Source organism: Melospiza georgiana, chromosome 2 (assembly GCF_028018845.1).
Source record: "Melospiza georgiana isolate bMelGeo1 chromosome 2, bMelGeo1.pri, whole genome shotgun sequence".
NCBI lineage: Eukaryota > Metazoa > Chordata > Aves > Passeriformes > Passerellidae > Melospiza > Melospiza georgiana.
The window spans coordinates 83278314-83295069 of NC_080431.1; the positions used below are offsets into that span (position 1 = coordinate 83278314).

Sequence of the window (16756 nt, forward strand, 5' to 3'; positions counted from 1 at the left end):
CCAGCCCCAGCACCGCCCCGGCAGCGGGAGGGCTCGCCAGGAGGGAGCACCGCGATGGCGCCGCTGCTGCTGCTGCTCCTGCCGCTGCTGTCCGCGGCCGCCGCCGCCTACCTGTGCTGCGGGCGGCGGCACACGGGCAGCGCGGCCGCCGTGATGCACCGCCGGGGGCCGCGCCCGGCCGGGCCAGCGGGCCCGCCCCGGGACATCGTGAGCGCCGGGCCGGGCGGGGGGCGGCGGGCGCGGGGCGGCGGGGCCGGCGCTCACCTCACTTCTCGCCTTCTCTCCGCAGTGGGCTCCGAGGCTGTGCGGCGCCGGGCTGCGCCTCTTCGTCCATGTGGCTAACACGGTGAGTGCGGGCCGGCAGACGGGGCAGTGAAACCCGGGGCTGCGCGGGGAATACCGGGCGGGGGGTCCGGAGGGAGCGGGGCTCGGCGGGGAGGTTGTGGCTCTCTGCGAGCTCTGGGGTTCTCCCGGCCCCACAGGTGTGATGCCGCGGGCACTGAGAGCGCCGGCCTCTGGCTGAGGGGGTCCTGTCTGTCTTCGGGTGTGGGAGCCCAAAGCTGACGTCAAACTCGAAATAGAACTGCCAGCAGCTTTCCTTGGGCGTTAAAGGGCTCGGGTCCCTCAGCAGCCCTGTGAGGGGGGTTCCAGCAGGGCGCTGAGGCAGCTGTGCCGCCGGGGCTCCCCTCGGCTGGGCTCTGGCGTGTTGGAGCCTGCGGGCCGATCCCGCTGTGGCACTGGGACCGCTCGGTGTCGGGGTACAGAGGGACAAAAGCCTCCATCCCCTGCACTGCTCACCTCGCACCTGCTTCTGCTGGAGCAGCTGGGCCTGATTGCTGCTGCTGTTGCCTGGCCTTTCCTTTTGAGCGAAGTAAGCCCAAAAGTTTCTTTTCAGCCGTGTCGCCTGTTACAAAGCTTGGTGTCCGGCTGGGCCTAGAGTGAAACAGCTTGATGGGCTGTGTTTATTTGTGAGAATTCCTTAGGAGTGGCTTTCTGTCAAGATGTAACAACCAGAGTACTTTGTTATCTTTTGCTTTGTGGCTACTTCTGGTGCGTGGCGAAGGGCTTCTTTCCTTTCCGATACCTCCCTTGGAAGGGCGATGTGAGATTCTCAATCTCCTACGGGATTGTGCTGTGTTAGATTTGATGTAGATTAGGAGCCGTGTGTTTTGAAAACGGTGCTGTAATTCTTATGCAATTTGTGAGGTAACATGCTGCTTTGTGGGGCTGGCAGTGTGAGCCTTGCCTCAGACTTGTACTGTATTTGTACATCTCACAACGTATTTCTGAAGCCCATTGTTAAGGTATTAAGACAGGCCAGAACAAGACTGGTCTCATTGGGACTGTTGATGCTGCTTCTCTGGGAGCCAGGGTATCGAAAGACTATTTTCTGCTGTCTGCTACCACACAGTCTCTAAATTTCTCACACTTTTCCAAGTTGACTGATGTTACTGTGTGAGCTGGTTGAGAGATGGGCAAGGTCCCAGTAGTATATAAAATAATAAGCTCGTGCCTTATCCAGTGTTTGCATAATCTGTGGAACATGAAGGAAATAACAGATGGGAGTTATATAGATGCTTCTTAACAGTGTTGCAGCTGCAGATGCAGGCTTTCTGTGTGAGTCGGGGAAAGACAAAGGCAGAAGAATCAGAATACTCTTTTTATAATTATATAAATATGAAACGTGGGGGGAAAGTGTTTCAGGCCTTTTTTGTGGTGTAAAATACAAGTGTTTGTGCTGTTTCTTTACTGCATAGCATTGTATGCTCTCTAGGGTGCTCTGAGCCTGCAGCAATCGTGAGCATATTCAGCATTCCTTGTCTAGTGAAAGAAGGTGTTCAGGTCAAAGTTGCTGCAAACCAACATTTTTGCTTGCTTTTTTCCTAGGCTTTTGGGCAGATCTGCTTACTACCGTTCTTAATGAGGTAAGCATGGGGACTTTTCTCCTGCTCTGGGTTTCTTTTATATCTTGTTTTAGGTTTAAGGTACTTGCATTGCACACTGCTTGTATTTATTAAAAAGAAAGCTGCATAGTTTGATTGGAGAATAAGATTACTTCATAGTTGTTTGCTAGATTATTTTTTTTAGCTACTGTCATTTAAGTGGCTCTCTACAAGAAGAAATTAACCTTTTTCACACTTGTGCAGGTGCATAGAAACTGTATTCGCCAGCTTTTCTTTCTGCCTTTTGTTTGCCTTTATGTCTCTTTGTCTTTGCTCTTTTGTTAAAGGACAATCTTTTTTTCAAAGCTGGTGGCTGTGCAAATATGGTGTTCTTATCACTGATAGGGTTAAAAGAATAGTAGTAGTGGGGAAGTGAGGCCAGACATAAAGTTCAGAGGTTTTGGTAAGTTCTTTTTAATGATGTTCTCTATTTTAGGTCAGCCTTTCTTCTTTCTCTCACATGTGTTTTTGTTCAGAAACTGATTTCAGGTATACATTGCACGAGGAGTAAGAGGGCACTTGGGTAAGAGGTGCAGGAACCTCTTCATGCTTTTTTCATATAGTTGGCCCATGATTTGAAGGGTCATCTTTGCAGATCCCAGGACACTGAGAACTGTGTCACCCCTGAATTTGACTTGGGATGTGGGCTTTTTGAGCAAATCAAACCCAGGCAAGTGTCACTGCTGTTAAACTGCAGATCATTCCTGGATATCTGTGACAGGGTTTTGGTCTCTTTGCTTTGTGTGGTCCAAGCTATGGATTTATGCTGCAATCCCCATTGTATTTGATTGCAAACAAACTATGTTCAAGTAGGTCATGGAAAAGTCTGAAGAGGTGCTTGTTTTAACAGGATTAGTGGTTGAATGTATGGCTTACACTACATTCTCCTTTTATTTTACTCTCCACTCCTATCTTGTTTGGTCTGTGAATGAGAGGTCTAATTAAAGTGAATCAAGAACTTCCACCATTTCTTTCCCAGCTCAAGTTTACAGAGGCTGGCCTTATTTCAAGGGGTAGGAGGCTTTGTTAGGCAGAATAGATTTGATGCTGCCTTTAGGAAATATGTGAATATGTAAGGGAGATTAGCTTGTAACTGTTGCAACTCCCTGCTGTGAAAGTAGACTGCTAAGACAAAATGTTCTTGGGTAAAGGTTCCTTCTAACAGTCTGAAAAATTAGTCATAGTTGAGGTTGAAAACTCCAGCAGTGACTCTCTCTTGTTCAGAATGAACAACTTCTCGCTTATGCGTTCCCTTGACATTCACGAAGATCCCACGTTTATCCCGGAGGTTGCTGCAGGGGTTACAGAAGACAAGTCTGAGGCTGAAAGCCCTTCAGATGTTATCAAGCAGCTGACAGATGCAAGGTCAGTATGTGATGTGTAAGAGAGAAGTGGAAGAATACACGTGCTGGCACTGTTATGTTAGTGGGAAGCTGTCATTGTCAGCAATTTAGATTGAATTCTTGTTTCCATGCCCAGCCACTTGACAAAACAAATAGTGCTGTCAGTCATCTTGCCTTTTGTAATTTACAAATCACCAGTAATTACAAGCAATGTGAAAGGGAAAAGTCTGCCTACTGGGGAGAGACCAAATTCTGCCCTTACCAAGGCTGGTTGCACTATTAGAGCAGGTACACTTAGTGTTTGGCTAGTCAGTAAACAGATTCCTCTAATGACTTTACAGGAGTGCTCTTTCTAGCCTGCAAGGAATCTCAAAGAGAGCACCAGGTTTGCTTGGAGGAGGGGAGGAACACAGGTTCTAGGGAAAATGATGCACATGGAATTAGCTTTGTTAGTGATGAGAAATGGTCTGCTGCTTATGTGCTGGAGCCATTGATTTGGTGTTGAAGCAGTTTGCTTGTGTGTATCCTTGTGTGAGCTGCATGGTGCCTTTTCCCACTCCTACACAAACACCCAGATGTGCTGCTGGCTGTCTCTGGATTGAACTTTTGACAGAGGTCCTGGGAGTAGATTCACAAGTATATTCTATCTAGGCCATAATGTTGTAGTGGTGAGTAGCAAATGTAAATCTGGAATACATTTTGAACAGTTTAATAACTGTATTCAGTAGGAGTATGAAGAAACCAGAACATACTTAATAGTATTTGCAAGCGACATCTGGGAAATGATTGGCATCTGACTCCAAGGCTTCAGAATGCTGAAAACGTGCTTTATTAAAACTATATTATATTACATGACATCTATATTAAAGATATACATACTATACTACATCATACTTCTAACTGCTACTGAAAAACTTGTAACTGTCTCCAGACCGACAGTCCACACAGCTTGGACCTGATAGGCTAATTAACATAAACAATTCCACCAGAATCCAGTTACCAAATTCCTTCAGGTAAACAGCCTTCCCCACACATTCCACATGTGCCAAATACCAGGAGCAGCAAGCAGAGATAAGAATTGTTTTTTCTTCCTCTGAGGCTCCTCACTGCAATTCCCAGGAAATATCCTTGGGAAGTTGTGCCTGCTTGCTCTCTATAAGAGAGCTGCAGCTATACCTGCACCAGGCAGAACTGGTCCCTGTGGCATCTGTAGCGTGCCTGTTGTCTGGCTTGTGTGCAAGGAGTCTGACAGAGTGTGAGCTGCAATCCAGGGGCTGGCAATCCACATGGTTTGCTGTGAGTGATGCCCAAATCTGCATCAAACAGTGATGCTGAAATGTACAGATCTGAACAAACCTGGCTGTGGTAACTCAGTTGCACCTTTTAACCCTTTCTTTTGCAGGTCTGATTCTGCTAGGAGCGGGTTTAGCTTCAAAGGGATCAAAGACTATCTGGAATGCTACCGGTAGGTGAAGTTATGGTCTGGAAAAAACCTGTCCCACATGTTCCTCTGCTGTGGGCTGCCACTGTTCCACAGGCTCTCAGGCATCTCTTTGTTAGCATTGTCCTTGAGGTGCCATTGTCTATCACCACTTCCTGATGTTCTTTCCCTGTAGTAGAATAACAAAGGAAAGTCAGCTGGGAGAGCTGGCACAACTTTACAAGCCCCGCAAGGATATTTAAATGCCATTTGCTTTGGCTTATTGTCAGTCTTGTCTGAGAGAGATTTCTACATATCTTGTTTTCTCAAACATGAGTGAGAAGTAGATGAAGGTTGATCTGGATTATGCAAGTTGTGCATACTGTGGGTCTCTGATGAATCCCTTGGTTCCCCAGCTCTTTGTGCTTCTCTGAGCATGACACCTGCTTTCACCCAGTAGACATGTCCAGCTTGGAAAGAGCTGAAAACACCCTCCTGACTCTGGGGCTCCATGAGCTGTTGGCTGCCTGGTAATCCTTGTTGCCTCTGGGTCATATGCCAGAAGTGGAGCCCTTGAAAAAAATATTCTTGCACCCTAGAACTTGTTTCTCAAGGGCCACCTCTGCCTGCAGGCTGTGGCATTGGAGCAAAGGGCTGATACTGCAGTCTGGTGTTACAGGTGCATCTTGGCCACAAGGCTTTTGTGTCAGCCAGAGATGGTGTGGTTGTGGTGTCACATAGCCTTTGCCAGGAGGGAGGGAAGGTTTATTAAAGGTGGCTTATGACAGTACTGCTGGCAGCCCCTTCTCTTTAATGAGAGGCCTGCATAAAGGGGTGTGACCTGTTGGTCTTAGCTCAACATACTGGGAGTTTCATAGCTTCCAAGCTTTCAGGAGCTTGAGGACTCTTAAGTATACCTGTCAGCTGTTTCTCTCTGTTTATCTGTCTGGTGGTTCAGGAGCATTTGGGTAACTCTCCTAGCTTTTGCCTCTCTTCTAAAGAGCATTCAGTGTAGGCAAATTCTCCCCTTATGGAAAAGAATTTCCTGTCTTGATGGTGTCAACAGTGTTCAGATCATCACCACACAGAGATTCTTACCTGATTCTTGCTTAAAGCTGTGACAGCTGCCATCTTGCTGCATGGGAGACGAATCCTGTGAGGGAAAGTCTTGTAACAAAGTTCCCACTTCTCCTGTCCTGTAGGAGTGGGAAGCTGACACCAACCCAGGTGGCCAAGAACATCATTGCCATGTTGGAGGACTGTGACAAATCCACGCCACCGCTCAGAGCCATAGTGCAATGGGACCAGGAGCAAATAATGCTGGTAATGTCTCCTTCTGGTAGGAAAGGGGCCTCTGCCACCCCAAACATCCATTAGAAGGGTCAATATGCACAGAAAAATAGGTACATTTTTCCTTACTCTCTGTGTAGAGGACTACAAACAGGTTTGCTTTCCTTCCTGTCAAGAGAGGTAGCATTAAAGCAATCTGTTTCCTGCTGGATGACTGTTTCTAATAGGACTTCTGTGCTTATGTGGCATCCATTAGTGTAGATGGTTCCAAGTTGTAGTTTCCCACCAGCATATGGTGGAAGTAGGAAACTTTGATAGACTGGCCAAGAAAGCCATTTTTTATATCCATTCCAATACTGATGATGACCTTCAGCTCAGCTAAATATATATATAGCATATGCTTTCTGTTTTTTCTTTTTCTCTGTGCAGATGGCTGAGGCCTCCACTACTCGTTACAGGAATAAGTGTACCCTGTCTTGTCTGGATGGCATCCCAGTGTGCCTGAAAGAAGAGTTCAAAGTGGTGAGTTTCCTTGTCTAGCTGCCAGCTCCTCCTGCAGGTGGTTAACCTGGACAGCTCACTGTGACCAGGTTCTGAGACCAGCTTCTCAGCAGAAGCCTGAGAATATGTTTGTAATGAGGGGTTGTATGTGGGTTTGTAGTGAGTAGGAATAACAAGTTTTGCAAGGTGAAAAGAGATCTTGCATACAGCAGACGTGCTCCATATCTTGTACTGATCTTTTTAATCCACAGGGAGTAGAGGGTGGGTGTGGGAAACAGTCTTATGATGAAATGAGAATGTATAAAAGCATCTGTACAGTGGGTGTAACTGTCTGTATTTCTCAGGCACTCATTCTGCTCTACTGGCAAAACATCTCACCTTAAAATACATGTGCCAGAAATACACAAGTTCCTTTGAAAATTCCTACTGACAAAGATTTTTACCTGTGGCCTGACAAGAGCTAACAGTAAATACTTGTGGCAGTGCCATCAGGCTGTTGTAGGCTCTGCAGAGACCTACCCCTGTGGTGGGAGTCCTGTTTATGTACAGATTCTTCTGTTGCTGCCTCAAACTAGAGTACTTAGCATATCCTGAAAATAGCCCATCTGTTATTTTGGCATTCAGCTAATCTTGATGCCAGACTTCAGAGCATGCAGATCTGAAATATTGTAGCTCTGTCCATTGACAGATGGAACACAGAGCTGTGTGCCATGGGGCCAAGGTGATCTTCAGCCTCTGGGCATGGCAGCTGCATTGCTGCAAGGAGGCAGCCTTTGATTATCTACATGTTTCTGCTCTTCTGTATCATGGTGTGAAAAGGACATCTCTGCATGGGAGAAGGACCAAATATTGAAGGGTTAAGTCCTGACATACACCAACACAGGACAAGTTGAAGAGTGGTGCTCCCTAGCTCTTGCTTACCTCCTTGTCCTAATGTCTGGGATCTGTTGTGATGTTGAAGCGTGCATGTGCTCCTTTGCCAGGGCTTTAGAATGAATAATTGAGTGTCTTCTTGTTAAGGTACCTTACCATCACCGAGTGGGAACGGTGTATCTTGGGACACAGCCAGAAACAGAAGATGCTACAGTGGCCAGGAAGCTGCGAGAGGCTGGGGCTGTCATTATTGGGGTCTCAAATATGCATGAACTAGGGACTGGAACAACTGGATGCAACCCTAATAGGTAAAAATCCCTGTCTTCTCTCTTCTCCCATTGTAGAAATACCTATGACTGTCCAGAACTCACAGGGAAGGCTACAAAAATAAGCATGACCGAACCCTGAGGGTATGAAAACCCAGTACTGTACATTTGAGGGTTAGAGTAGCTGTGGAAGCCTGAAGGCTCCTAAAACCAAAGGAAGGAGAGGCTCTAAGTGTTGTCTGCTGAGTAAGGAACTTGTCAGGCCTTACAGGCCTGGAGGTGTGAATGTTTATAGTATGAGTGGTACACAAAAGCTGTGACAGAAAACAAATACTCATGTAATGCTGAGCCTCAGTGGTGGCTGAAGGCTTAGAACATTGAGAGAAAGGTACAGTCATCTCAGGAGAACATAGGCTTTACTTCCTAGCTTAAACAGGTTCACTGAATTTGCTTTTCTTTGGTGAATTCTCCAGCTATAGCCAAGCTGAGAGCTCAGCTCCAGAGCAGTAGTGCTCACAGCCTCGATGAGCCTTGTGTAGAGGCACACTTGGTGCATGTACAGCTGGGTGGAACAAGGGCTCCCCCTTGGCTGCAGCAGCGTGCCAACATTTCCAGCATTTCCTCACCGTGGGAGGGCAGCTGGATACCCAGTGGCTTGGCAGGGCTCTGCTGGCTGGGGCTGTGGTCAGGCTGGAGACGTGGGGAGCTGCTGCTCGGGGATAAAGGGCAGAGCTGACTTGCTTGTCTGTAAGGGTTGCTGACTACCAACTGCTCCACCTTTTGGAATTGCATCATGCACTGTGGCAGGCAGTAATGGCATGGTGCCATTGCCAAGAGAAGAGCTGAAGTAGCATCTTTTCTCTTGCTTTGGGCCTCTTTTGAGTGGGCTGCTTATGCTCACAGGAGATTGGACTCAGAGGTAGAAGTCTTTTATGCATCCTGTTTTCTAGGGACAGGCACTTTCTGAGATTAAATGACGTCTCTTTACCAAGAGATCAGAATCCCTGAGCTGTGTTTCTGGATCTTTTCCTGCCCTATAGTGCACACAGTCCTCCTAAGAAAAGGTTAAACAATCTTTGTCTGCTTCAGGTACCACAAGATCCCTAGGAATCCCTACAATCCTAACCACTTCACAGGTGGGAGCTCCAGTGGGTCAGCAGCAGCTGTAGCAGCAGGTAGGTGGTCCTAAGTGGAGTTGGTGGGAGGAAGGTCCTGAGCCAGAGTACCTCAGGCATTTAGTTTTTATGGGGGGTTTGGGTTTAGCAGCTGGAGGGAACTTGTAGCTGAACAGAGAGCTGTGTGCTGTCTTGGATACAGCTGCTGGTAGAATGGACAGGGCAACATGTTGTGTCTCTGATCACAGGCCAACGTGTGGGTTTTTTGTAGGTCTCTGCCCCGTGGCTATTGGCATAGATGGAGGAGGCTCTGTGAGGATTCCTGCTTCGTTCTGTGGTGTGGTGGGGCTGAAAGGTAGAGCCCTTTAATCATGGAGGGGTGTGTGTTTGTCTTGTTTTCCGTTCCAGATAGAATGCCACAAACAAGTCAGACACTTATTAATTCCTGTGGAGTAAAATTTGACCAGAAAAACTCTGAAATATAGCACCCTGAGAGTCATGAGGGTTAGCATGGCAGCATGGAAGTGTTCTCTACTCTCTGTTGAACACATGTTCAAAAAACCTAACTTACTTACGTCAAGTACTAAACAAAATATGCATGCTGCTCTTCCTTTCTACCCTTTTCTTTTTCTTTCATCCAAGACCAGATACTCAGCCATTACTCTCTTTCCATCCTTCACATGTGGTCAACTTGACAAATCTTGATTCATCTGAGGAAGATGATGATGATAAAAAAATGCAAGTGGTCAGAAAGGTGATAGGAGTACTTGCAGAATACAGCTGGTGTTAGGCATGAAGTCTCACCAGTGAAGTGGGTGAGACCTCCCATGGGGTGCTGTCTCCTGCTGTTGATAATCCTGCTCTGGCCTCCCCATCCTCCACACCACAAATGCTGCTTCTGCATATTTAAATACAACTATTCCAAAATGTCCCTGCACATATTTCCCCTCAACTAAATGATTTTTTGGGGGGGAAACCGGTTTCACTACTCACATGTTTCACTGATGAGACAGATTGGGGTCAGCAGAACAGGGTGGAAGGATGAGAGACTGGGCTCTGAAACAGCAGACAAAAGTCACTGGCAGGGGTTTGCTGTTTACCCTGGGTGCACCAGAGCCATGTAGGTGGCTCTTCCCAGTGGCTGCTGATACCCAGCTAAGTCCCATTTCTTGTTCTCCAGGTACATTTGGGCGCATCAGTGGTCATGGCAGCTTGCCACTCTCCTACTCCACAGTCAGCGTAGGTAAGAGGACTCGTGCTCCACTTCAGGGACCTTGCTGTGTGCTGCTCTCTCTCACAGGGGAGGCAATCTCTGCCTAGAAGAGACGTGGGGAGGAAGGTACTATTTACCTCTTGTCACTTGTTTATTTATAACTGGTCTCTTTTACAGGCCCTATCTGTACATCGGTGGCAGATGCAGCCATTGTTTACAGTATCCTTGCTGAGCCAGATCTGCTCTATCCATATGGTAGGTGAGCCCTCTCCCTCCCTGAGCCCAGATGCTCTCCCTTCCTAGAGGCATCTTAGAATAAAAGGAGGAACTCTTCTTTGTTCCCTGCAGGACTAAAACAGCCCAAAGCAACCCTGTCTGATATGTGTGCTCCTGACCTGAAAGGCTTAAAACTGGGAGTGGACTGGACATTTTTTAAGGTGCCTGGTTTATCTCTTATCTTTCTGCTGCTTTGCAAAATACGATTTTAAAGGAGCCCAGTGCATTCATTGTTCTCTTTCCTGTCATAATTAAAGCTTCTCATATTTAGTCCTGTAACTGGAAGATAATACAGCCTGTGTGAAAACATCAACATGGAGATATTTTTTTCTAAGGCAGAGTTTTTGAGTAAGAGTCTGTTGGAGGCATGAGGAAAGGTCATGACTGCTGCTTATTCTATTGGAAGCAATGCTTCTGAACTGATAACAAAAGGCAGTTAGTTTAAAATCAAATGAGGAAAAGGAGTGTATCCACTCGGTGACAGTGCTGTAGCTGCTGAATGTTATTTCATTATTCCAATGTAGAAATGGGGCTTGCAAGCTAGTGCTGCTTGAAAATTGTAATACAGCCCCACAAATGTACTCAGGATTTCTTCCTGAAGGTAAAAAAAAGACTCTTACTGGCTCTGGCACAGTGCAGATGAGGAATATTCTCTGCTCTGGAAAAAGTGACCTTTCCTTTTTATTAGGGGTGTGACCTGCAAGCTGTTCTCTTGCAGCATGTGACCTAAGTCCTGTAGGACTGTGTTTCACTGCTGTTAGGGACAGGAACAGGGAAGGCACCATGAGGACTGAAGTCCTGGTGAGTGTGCTCACCAAGATGAGTAGTTAGTAAAGTTCTTTCCTCTTATTCTTTAGGCATGTGATGCTGAAATCCTGTCTGCCTGTGAGAAAGGTAAAGAGGGAAAGTCTGTAAGTCTCTTCTTGTGCCAGATACTATGGTGTCACTTCGTGCTCCTCTTGTGTATGCATTAAATAGCTCTTGCCTGAGATCCTTAAAGGCAGTTGCTTAAAGGAGTCTGCTGGATGAACAGCAGTAACTTTGTATTGGGGAAGCCCCCCTGACTGTTGAGGGTTAAAAAGCTCAGCAGTTGTAGGCCTGTCAGATTACAATAGAAGAATGCAGTCCAGTGTGCTCAGCCTCTGTGTGTATAAAGACAGATCTGTGCTTGGTAATACTTACTCTGCAAGCTTTAATGGTAAAAGACTTTTAAGGGAAGGCCTTGTTTCACAACATAATGCTCGGTAGTAATAGAGTACTGGGTCTTTGTGATATATCCAGTCCTCTGGTATTTCCTTGAAATCTGCCAAGTGGTGCCTCTAGGGTGCCTTTGTCAGAGTTTAGACTAAGCAAAATTGACCCTGGTGAGTACTTGGGGGTGGAGGAGAAAGCCTCTACAATGCCTGGTATAGTAGTTGCATTGAAGCTGAGTATTCAGGCTTTGCCTGGATTTTCTTCACCCTCCTTATTTCCACAAACACAGTCCTACATTTAGAGTTTTCTTAGGAGAGATGGATCCATAAGCAAGCTTGGGTATTTATGAAGAAGCTGAGGTCACAGAAAGGAGAGGATTCTTTTCAGACTGCAAAAGATTCACTTTTCCCAAAGTCTTGGTGTTCAGCCTTGTTAAAGTGCATCGAGATTTAGTGGCTCTGTATTGTTTACCTGGTCTCCTGAGTATTCCCTGATTCCTTTACCATTGTGGTTCAGAAGAGGCTTTGAATGGGATCTCTTGATGCTAAATAATCACTTCATGCTGATAGAACACTGGTCATGAGAAGTGCTCAGGGAAACATTGTCAGTCCTTCTACTCTTTGGCTTGACTGGGAGGCTGGAGGGGTGAGGAGAATTTGCCTGAAATAGAGTAGGTAAGTTAGGAACCTGTCTGCAGCCCCTGCCCTGTTGGAGTACTGAGATGTAGTTAGGTTGAAAGCATTTCCCTAGGGGAAGCAGCTGCAGCTGTGCATGCCACACAGTGCACTGAAAATGCTTGCCCTGCAATGGCATATGGGGTCTCTCACTCTGCAGGGGTTGGGGATTTGCAGCCTTTCTGTGAAGTCTGGAGAACTCAGGGATGCTGTCTGTGCTTTACCTGTCCTGTACACAGCGGTGAAGCACCTGCAGAGTTTGGGAGCCAGTGTGGTTGAAGTCTCTCTTCCAGAGATGGAGGAAGCCCGAGTGGCACATGTGATCTGCATTCTCAGTGAGATGAGGGACTTCCTGCAACCTGACTTCAATAAACATTTCCATGAAATGGTAAGTAGCAGCAGCTTGGAGCAGTGTCAGTAGTTGTTCTGACTGATACAGATCAAATATCATGTCAGTAAGAAACCTGAGGTGCTCCTGCTTCTTCTATGACAAGCTATCTGTTGGAGAGCTACTGGTGTAGAGGAGCAGACCTGGAAGAGAACTCCTGGGCTGTCACAGTTCAGTTTCCTGCAAGCAGAGCCTTGATCAATTTTTTTCTATTTCAGAATTTGGAAACTCGGGCTAGCCTGGCCTTGGCTTGCCAGTTCACAGCTCTGGATTATATTAAGGTAAGGAACATACTGAGGTGAAGGTTGAAGGGAGGCACTTAGTGAAACTGTAAAGGTGGGGTAGGGGCTTCTCTTAGCCTCCCCACACGCATGGGAAGATGTCACCCAGCTTTATCTGTCCTCTGCTGTGACAGCATGATGGATGGTAGGGCACCACAGAGGCCATGCCACCTGTCCTGTGCCCTGATTCCAAATTGTGGGAATGGTGTCTTCTTTTGCAAAGGCAGAGATGCTAGCATCAAACATGAATTTTGTGAGCCAAGAGGGTGCATCAGACAGTACTCTCTCTGCTTGCAGGCAAATCGACAGAGAACTCGGAGCATGAGATTTTTGCAAGAGATCTTCAGCACTGTGAACTGTATCCTTACACCAGGTATTGGCACTCTTGGCTACAGAGACAGTCCTCAACAGCTGTGTGGTGCCTTTTAAGAGCAGTCACTTCATTAACTTCCCCTCCTCAATTTTGAGAGTATGACTTTTGTGCACTTTGCTGTGACTTGCATCCTTAGAGGATAATGCAGCCTGATTAGAGAGACCACTGTGTATTTCTAGACTTAGTGGTTATATCCATGGCACTGCATCAGGTTGCCCAGAGAGCATGCAGGATTTTCATCCCTGGGAATATTCAAAAGCTATTTGGACATGGTCATGGGCACCCTGCGCTTGCTGACCATTCCTGAGCCAGAAGGTTAGACAAGATGACTTCCTGAAGTCCCTTTCAAGTTGAGTCATTTTGTGATTCCTCCACAGGTGTTCCTTGCACTGCTCCAAGAATTTATGAATCTGACCTCTTGACTGGGAGCAGTGATATGACCTGCACAGTCCGGTGCATGAGGTAAGGAAAATGCTACTTGCACTACAGAAACAAACGTTTGGGAACAGCTGGCAAAGAAACTCAGACTGGAAGGTGGGAGAGATTAATCATAGCTGCCTCTACTAAAAAAGGATGAATTTGCTGCTGTCCCCAGGAATATTGATGACAGCTTTTTCCCTCTAGGTTCATGCAGCTTGGTAACTTCACTGGGATTCCAGGCCTTGTGGTCCCCATTGGATATTCTACTGCTGGGCTCCCGATTAGCCTCCAGGTGAGTATTTGCTCTTTGTGAATGCTGGGGCACAAAAGCTGGCTTTGTCCTGAAGCATCACAGCCAGGTCTCTGCTGTTCCATACAGCTCACTTGAGGAGCTAGCAGTTACTGGAAGCTTTAATTTGAGGGTGATTTGCCTCACTCCTAAATGGCAGACGTCTCTGGATATCTTTGAGAAAGATTTCTCTGTCTCCCTGTCGACTTGCATCAATACCCAGTATTCATCGCTACTCTTTCCTCTCTTACGTCTCATTTCTGTAACTTCTTTTAAATCCTTTCCCCTTGAAACAAGTCTCATGTAAAGGAAAGATCTATGTCTTGCAATTGAAAGTCACACAGCTGCCTTTATCCCAAATACAGTGATGCCATACTTACTGGGGTAAAAGGAGAAAACATCTTTTGAGGATGTTGAGGTGGGGGGAAATTGTTTCCCTGGCTTTCAAGAGCATCTGTATGATGCTACTTTTTTTCATTCATCCTTCTTCTTCTGCCTCTCTTCTTCTCCTAGGTCATGGCAAAATGGTGGGATGAAGCTGTTCTTCTGAGGATTGGCCTAAAACTAGAGCAGTTCCGTGACCAGACCAAAAAACCATCCATTTATTATGACATCCTGGCGTGATGGAGCAACCAAGATGGGGAGCAAGTCTGGTTTTTTCCTAGTCTGACCTGACCAAGTATTAGAGTGAACTTGTTTTCAGTGATCATCAGAATAAGGCATAGTAGCAGGCCCATCTGAGGAATGGGGACAAACCACTGATCTAATCAGACACTGAGGCTGAGCAGACATAATTTCTGCTCCCTGCTTGGTGGATGGTCCAGATTATACTAGGGAGACTAACTGTGCTAGCTAGTTGGGGTTTTGCCAGCAGGGAAGCTGCAACTGTCTTCTACAATTTCTTCCCATGTAGGAGTCCTGTGTATGAGTAGAAGGCAGTTGTATCTGCAGGACTGCATGCAGGCAGCTCATACTACTGTACATGGCAAGGCAGTACTTTAACCTTCTCATGGTACTCCTCCTCTTCCAGGACAGAGCAAAGGTACTGTTTCTGAAGGGGAAAGGCAGCAAACACTGCCTAGCACCTTGGAATGAGAAGGATCTTAACTCACCTGCACTTAGGCAGTGTTTGTTTTGGCTCTGTACTCAGGCACTGGGTACAAAAACCCAGCAAACCATAAAGCCTGTAGCTAAGGAGGTGCTGCCAACAGTGCAAGGTCAGCCCAACGGCTGCACAGTGTCTGGGTGTGCTCACTGCCCCAGAGTCCTGCCTCTCTTAAAGCCTGGCATGCAAGGGAAGGAAAAGCCACACCATGAACCCTCCCTGGCTCCACCCCAAAGCCCTGGTGCAGTGTTTTGGCTTTCTTTTCACATCTCCATTTCCCAAGCTAAGCCTTGAAGAGCCTCTTTTCTCCTGCTGGTTGCTTGTATATAAGCCTACTATCAAATGGAAGAAACCCCTGGATAATGCAATGAAATACTGTTCAAGGAGTGCTGAGCCAGCTATTAGGAACAGGTGGAATTTCTAGGAAATACTACTGACCTACTGCAGAATTGAAGCTGGATGCAAGAACGGTGTTGCACAAAGAGCAAAAGAGCATATGCAGCAAAGAGCCTGCTCTAACTAAGAAGCCAACCTTCTCTTATCTTTAAATTACTTCCTAAAGTAATCAAGGTAGACATGGATAACTACTTACAGTATGACATAGCTGTAAGCCACCATGTTGTTTTATAGAAAGGCTCCAAACTGTAAATTCCCTAGTACCTTTGTCCTGCCAGCAACATTAGGGCCATGTGAAAGAAGAGGCCTAGGAGTAACTAAACCTAAGCATTTGTGTTCATTTTGGGGTGAATGCTCAGAAGCATCTCCTGTTGTCTACATTATCAGGCATCCTGGGATTGTGATCAGGCTGCTGGAGCAGCTGTCCTACAAACAGCAGAGATCACTGTATTGTTATGTAGCTTGGAAGGAAAGAAGAAACAAAGTAGTTGCAGTTTCTCCCAAACTCAGTACTGTTTTGGGATTTCTTTTCCCCATACCTACATAAATAGCTAGCACTTTACTAATGGCTGAAGTTGTCAGATGGCATCTGAATCCAAGAACATTGCATTGCTGTCCCCTGCTTAATTACCTGAGTTAAAACATCAACTCCCACCATCAGCTATCACCAGCATGCACAGTTAATTGTATGGCTGATAATGCTTTTTATCTTGAATGGGATACTGCCACAACTGTTTTTTTCACTGGAGTCTAGTATAGTTCAGCTTTAGGAAGAACAGTCTCAAAGCAAGGTATTTCCTATATTATTAACGATAAGTTATTAACACTACCAACATAAATTAAATTGAAACTGATGAAATGTACTGCTTAGCAATAAGGGAGTTGGTAAGTTTCACAAGAATAAATTTCAGCTAGAACATTTCTGCTTGAAGGAAATAACTGAATATTTCCTAATAAAATGATATTACTCAAGGAATTAAGAGATGAGTGTCTAAAATATTCAGTTATGATCCTGCTAGATAAACCTATTTATTTCAAATCCCTTCCTAAATGCCACACTACCATAAAATTCTAATTTCAATATTTAGTTCATTCTGTGGGCATGGTGAGGGAGCTCAGGTTGCTAGGAGGAGAGAGGCTAAAGTAAACAGTTAGTTTTTAAAAATACCTGCATCCTCCTAACAGTGGGAAGAAGAAAGAACTGAGTTTTTACTGGCTGACAGTAACACTGTTTCCTCCCTTTGCCTAAACATGTTTCATCAATGCACATTTCCAGTGCAAGAATTTCCTAGGTCTGAGGTCACTAAAATAAACTTTACTCATCCTGGTGAAAAGCCCCTGTGTTTCTTTTTTTCCCCTGCCCGTTTATCCAAATTCTACAGCAGACCAGTTCCTA

At 46.1% G+C, this 16756-nt stretch overlaps 1 protein-coding gene across 1 annotated transcript; it reads left to right on the top strand.

The window, feature by feature from the left end:
• Positions 1-54: 54 nt before the first annotated feature.
• On the top strand, positions 55-16694 carry LOC131096648 (uncharacterized). Its single transcript, XM_058045121.1, has 20 exons — positions 55-207; positions 290-346; positions 1888-1925; positions 3168-3308; positions 4689-4751; positions 5909-6029; positions 6426-6518; positions 7518-7678; positions 8726-8811; positions 9023-9106; positions 9932-9994; positions 10142-10219; positions 10313-10401; positions 11098-11134; positions 12348-12496; positions 12715-12777; positions 13075-13150; positions 13528-13612; positions 13775-13862; positions 14373-16694. Exons 1-20 carry the CDS (start codon positions 55-57, stop codon positions 14481-14483), a joined length of 1836 nt encoding a protein of 611 aa, XP_057901104.1. The 3' UTR covers positions 14484-16694.
• Positions 16695-16756: the final 62 nt, after the last annotated feature.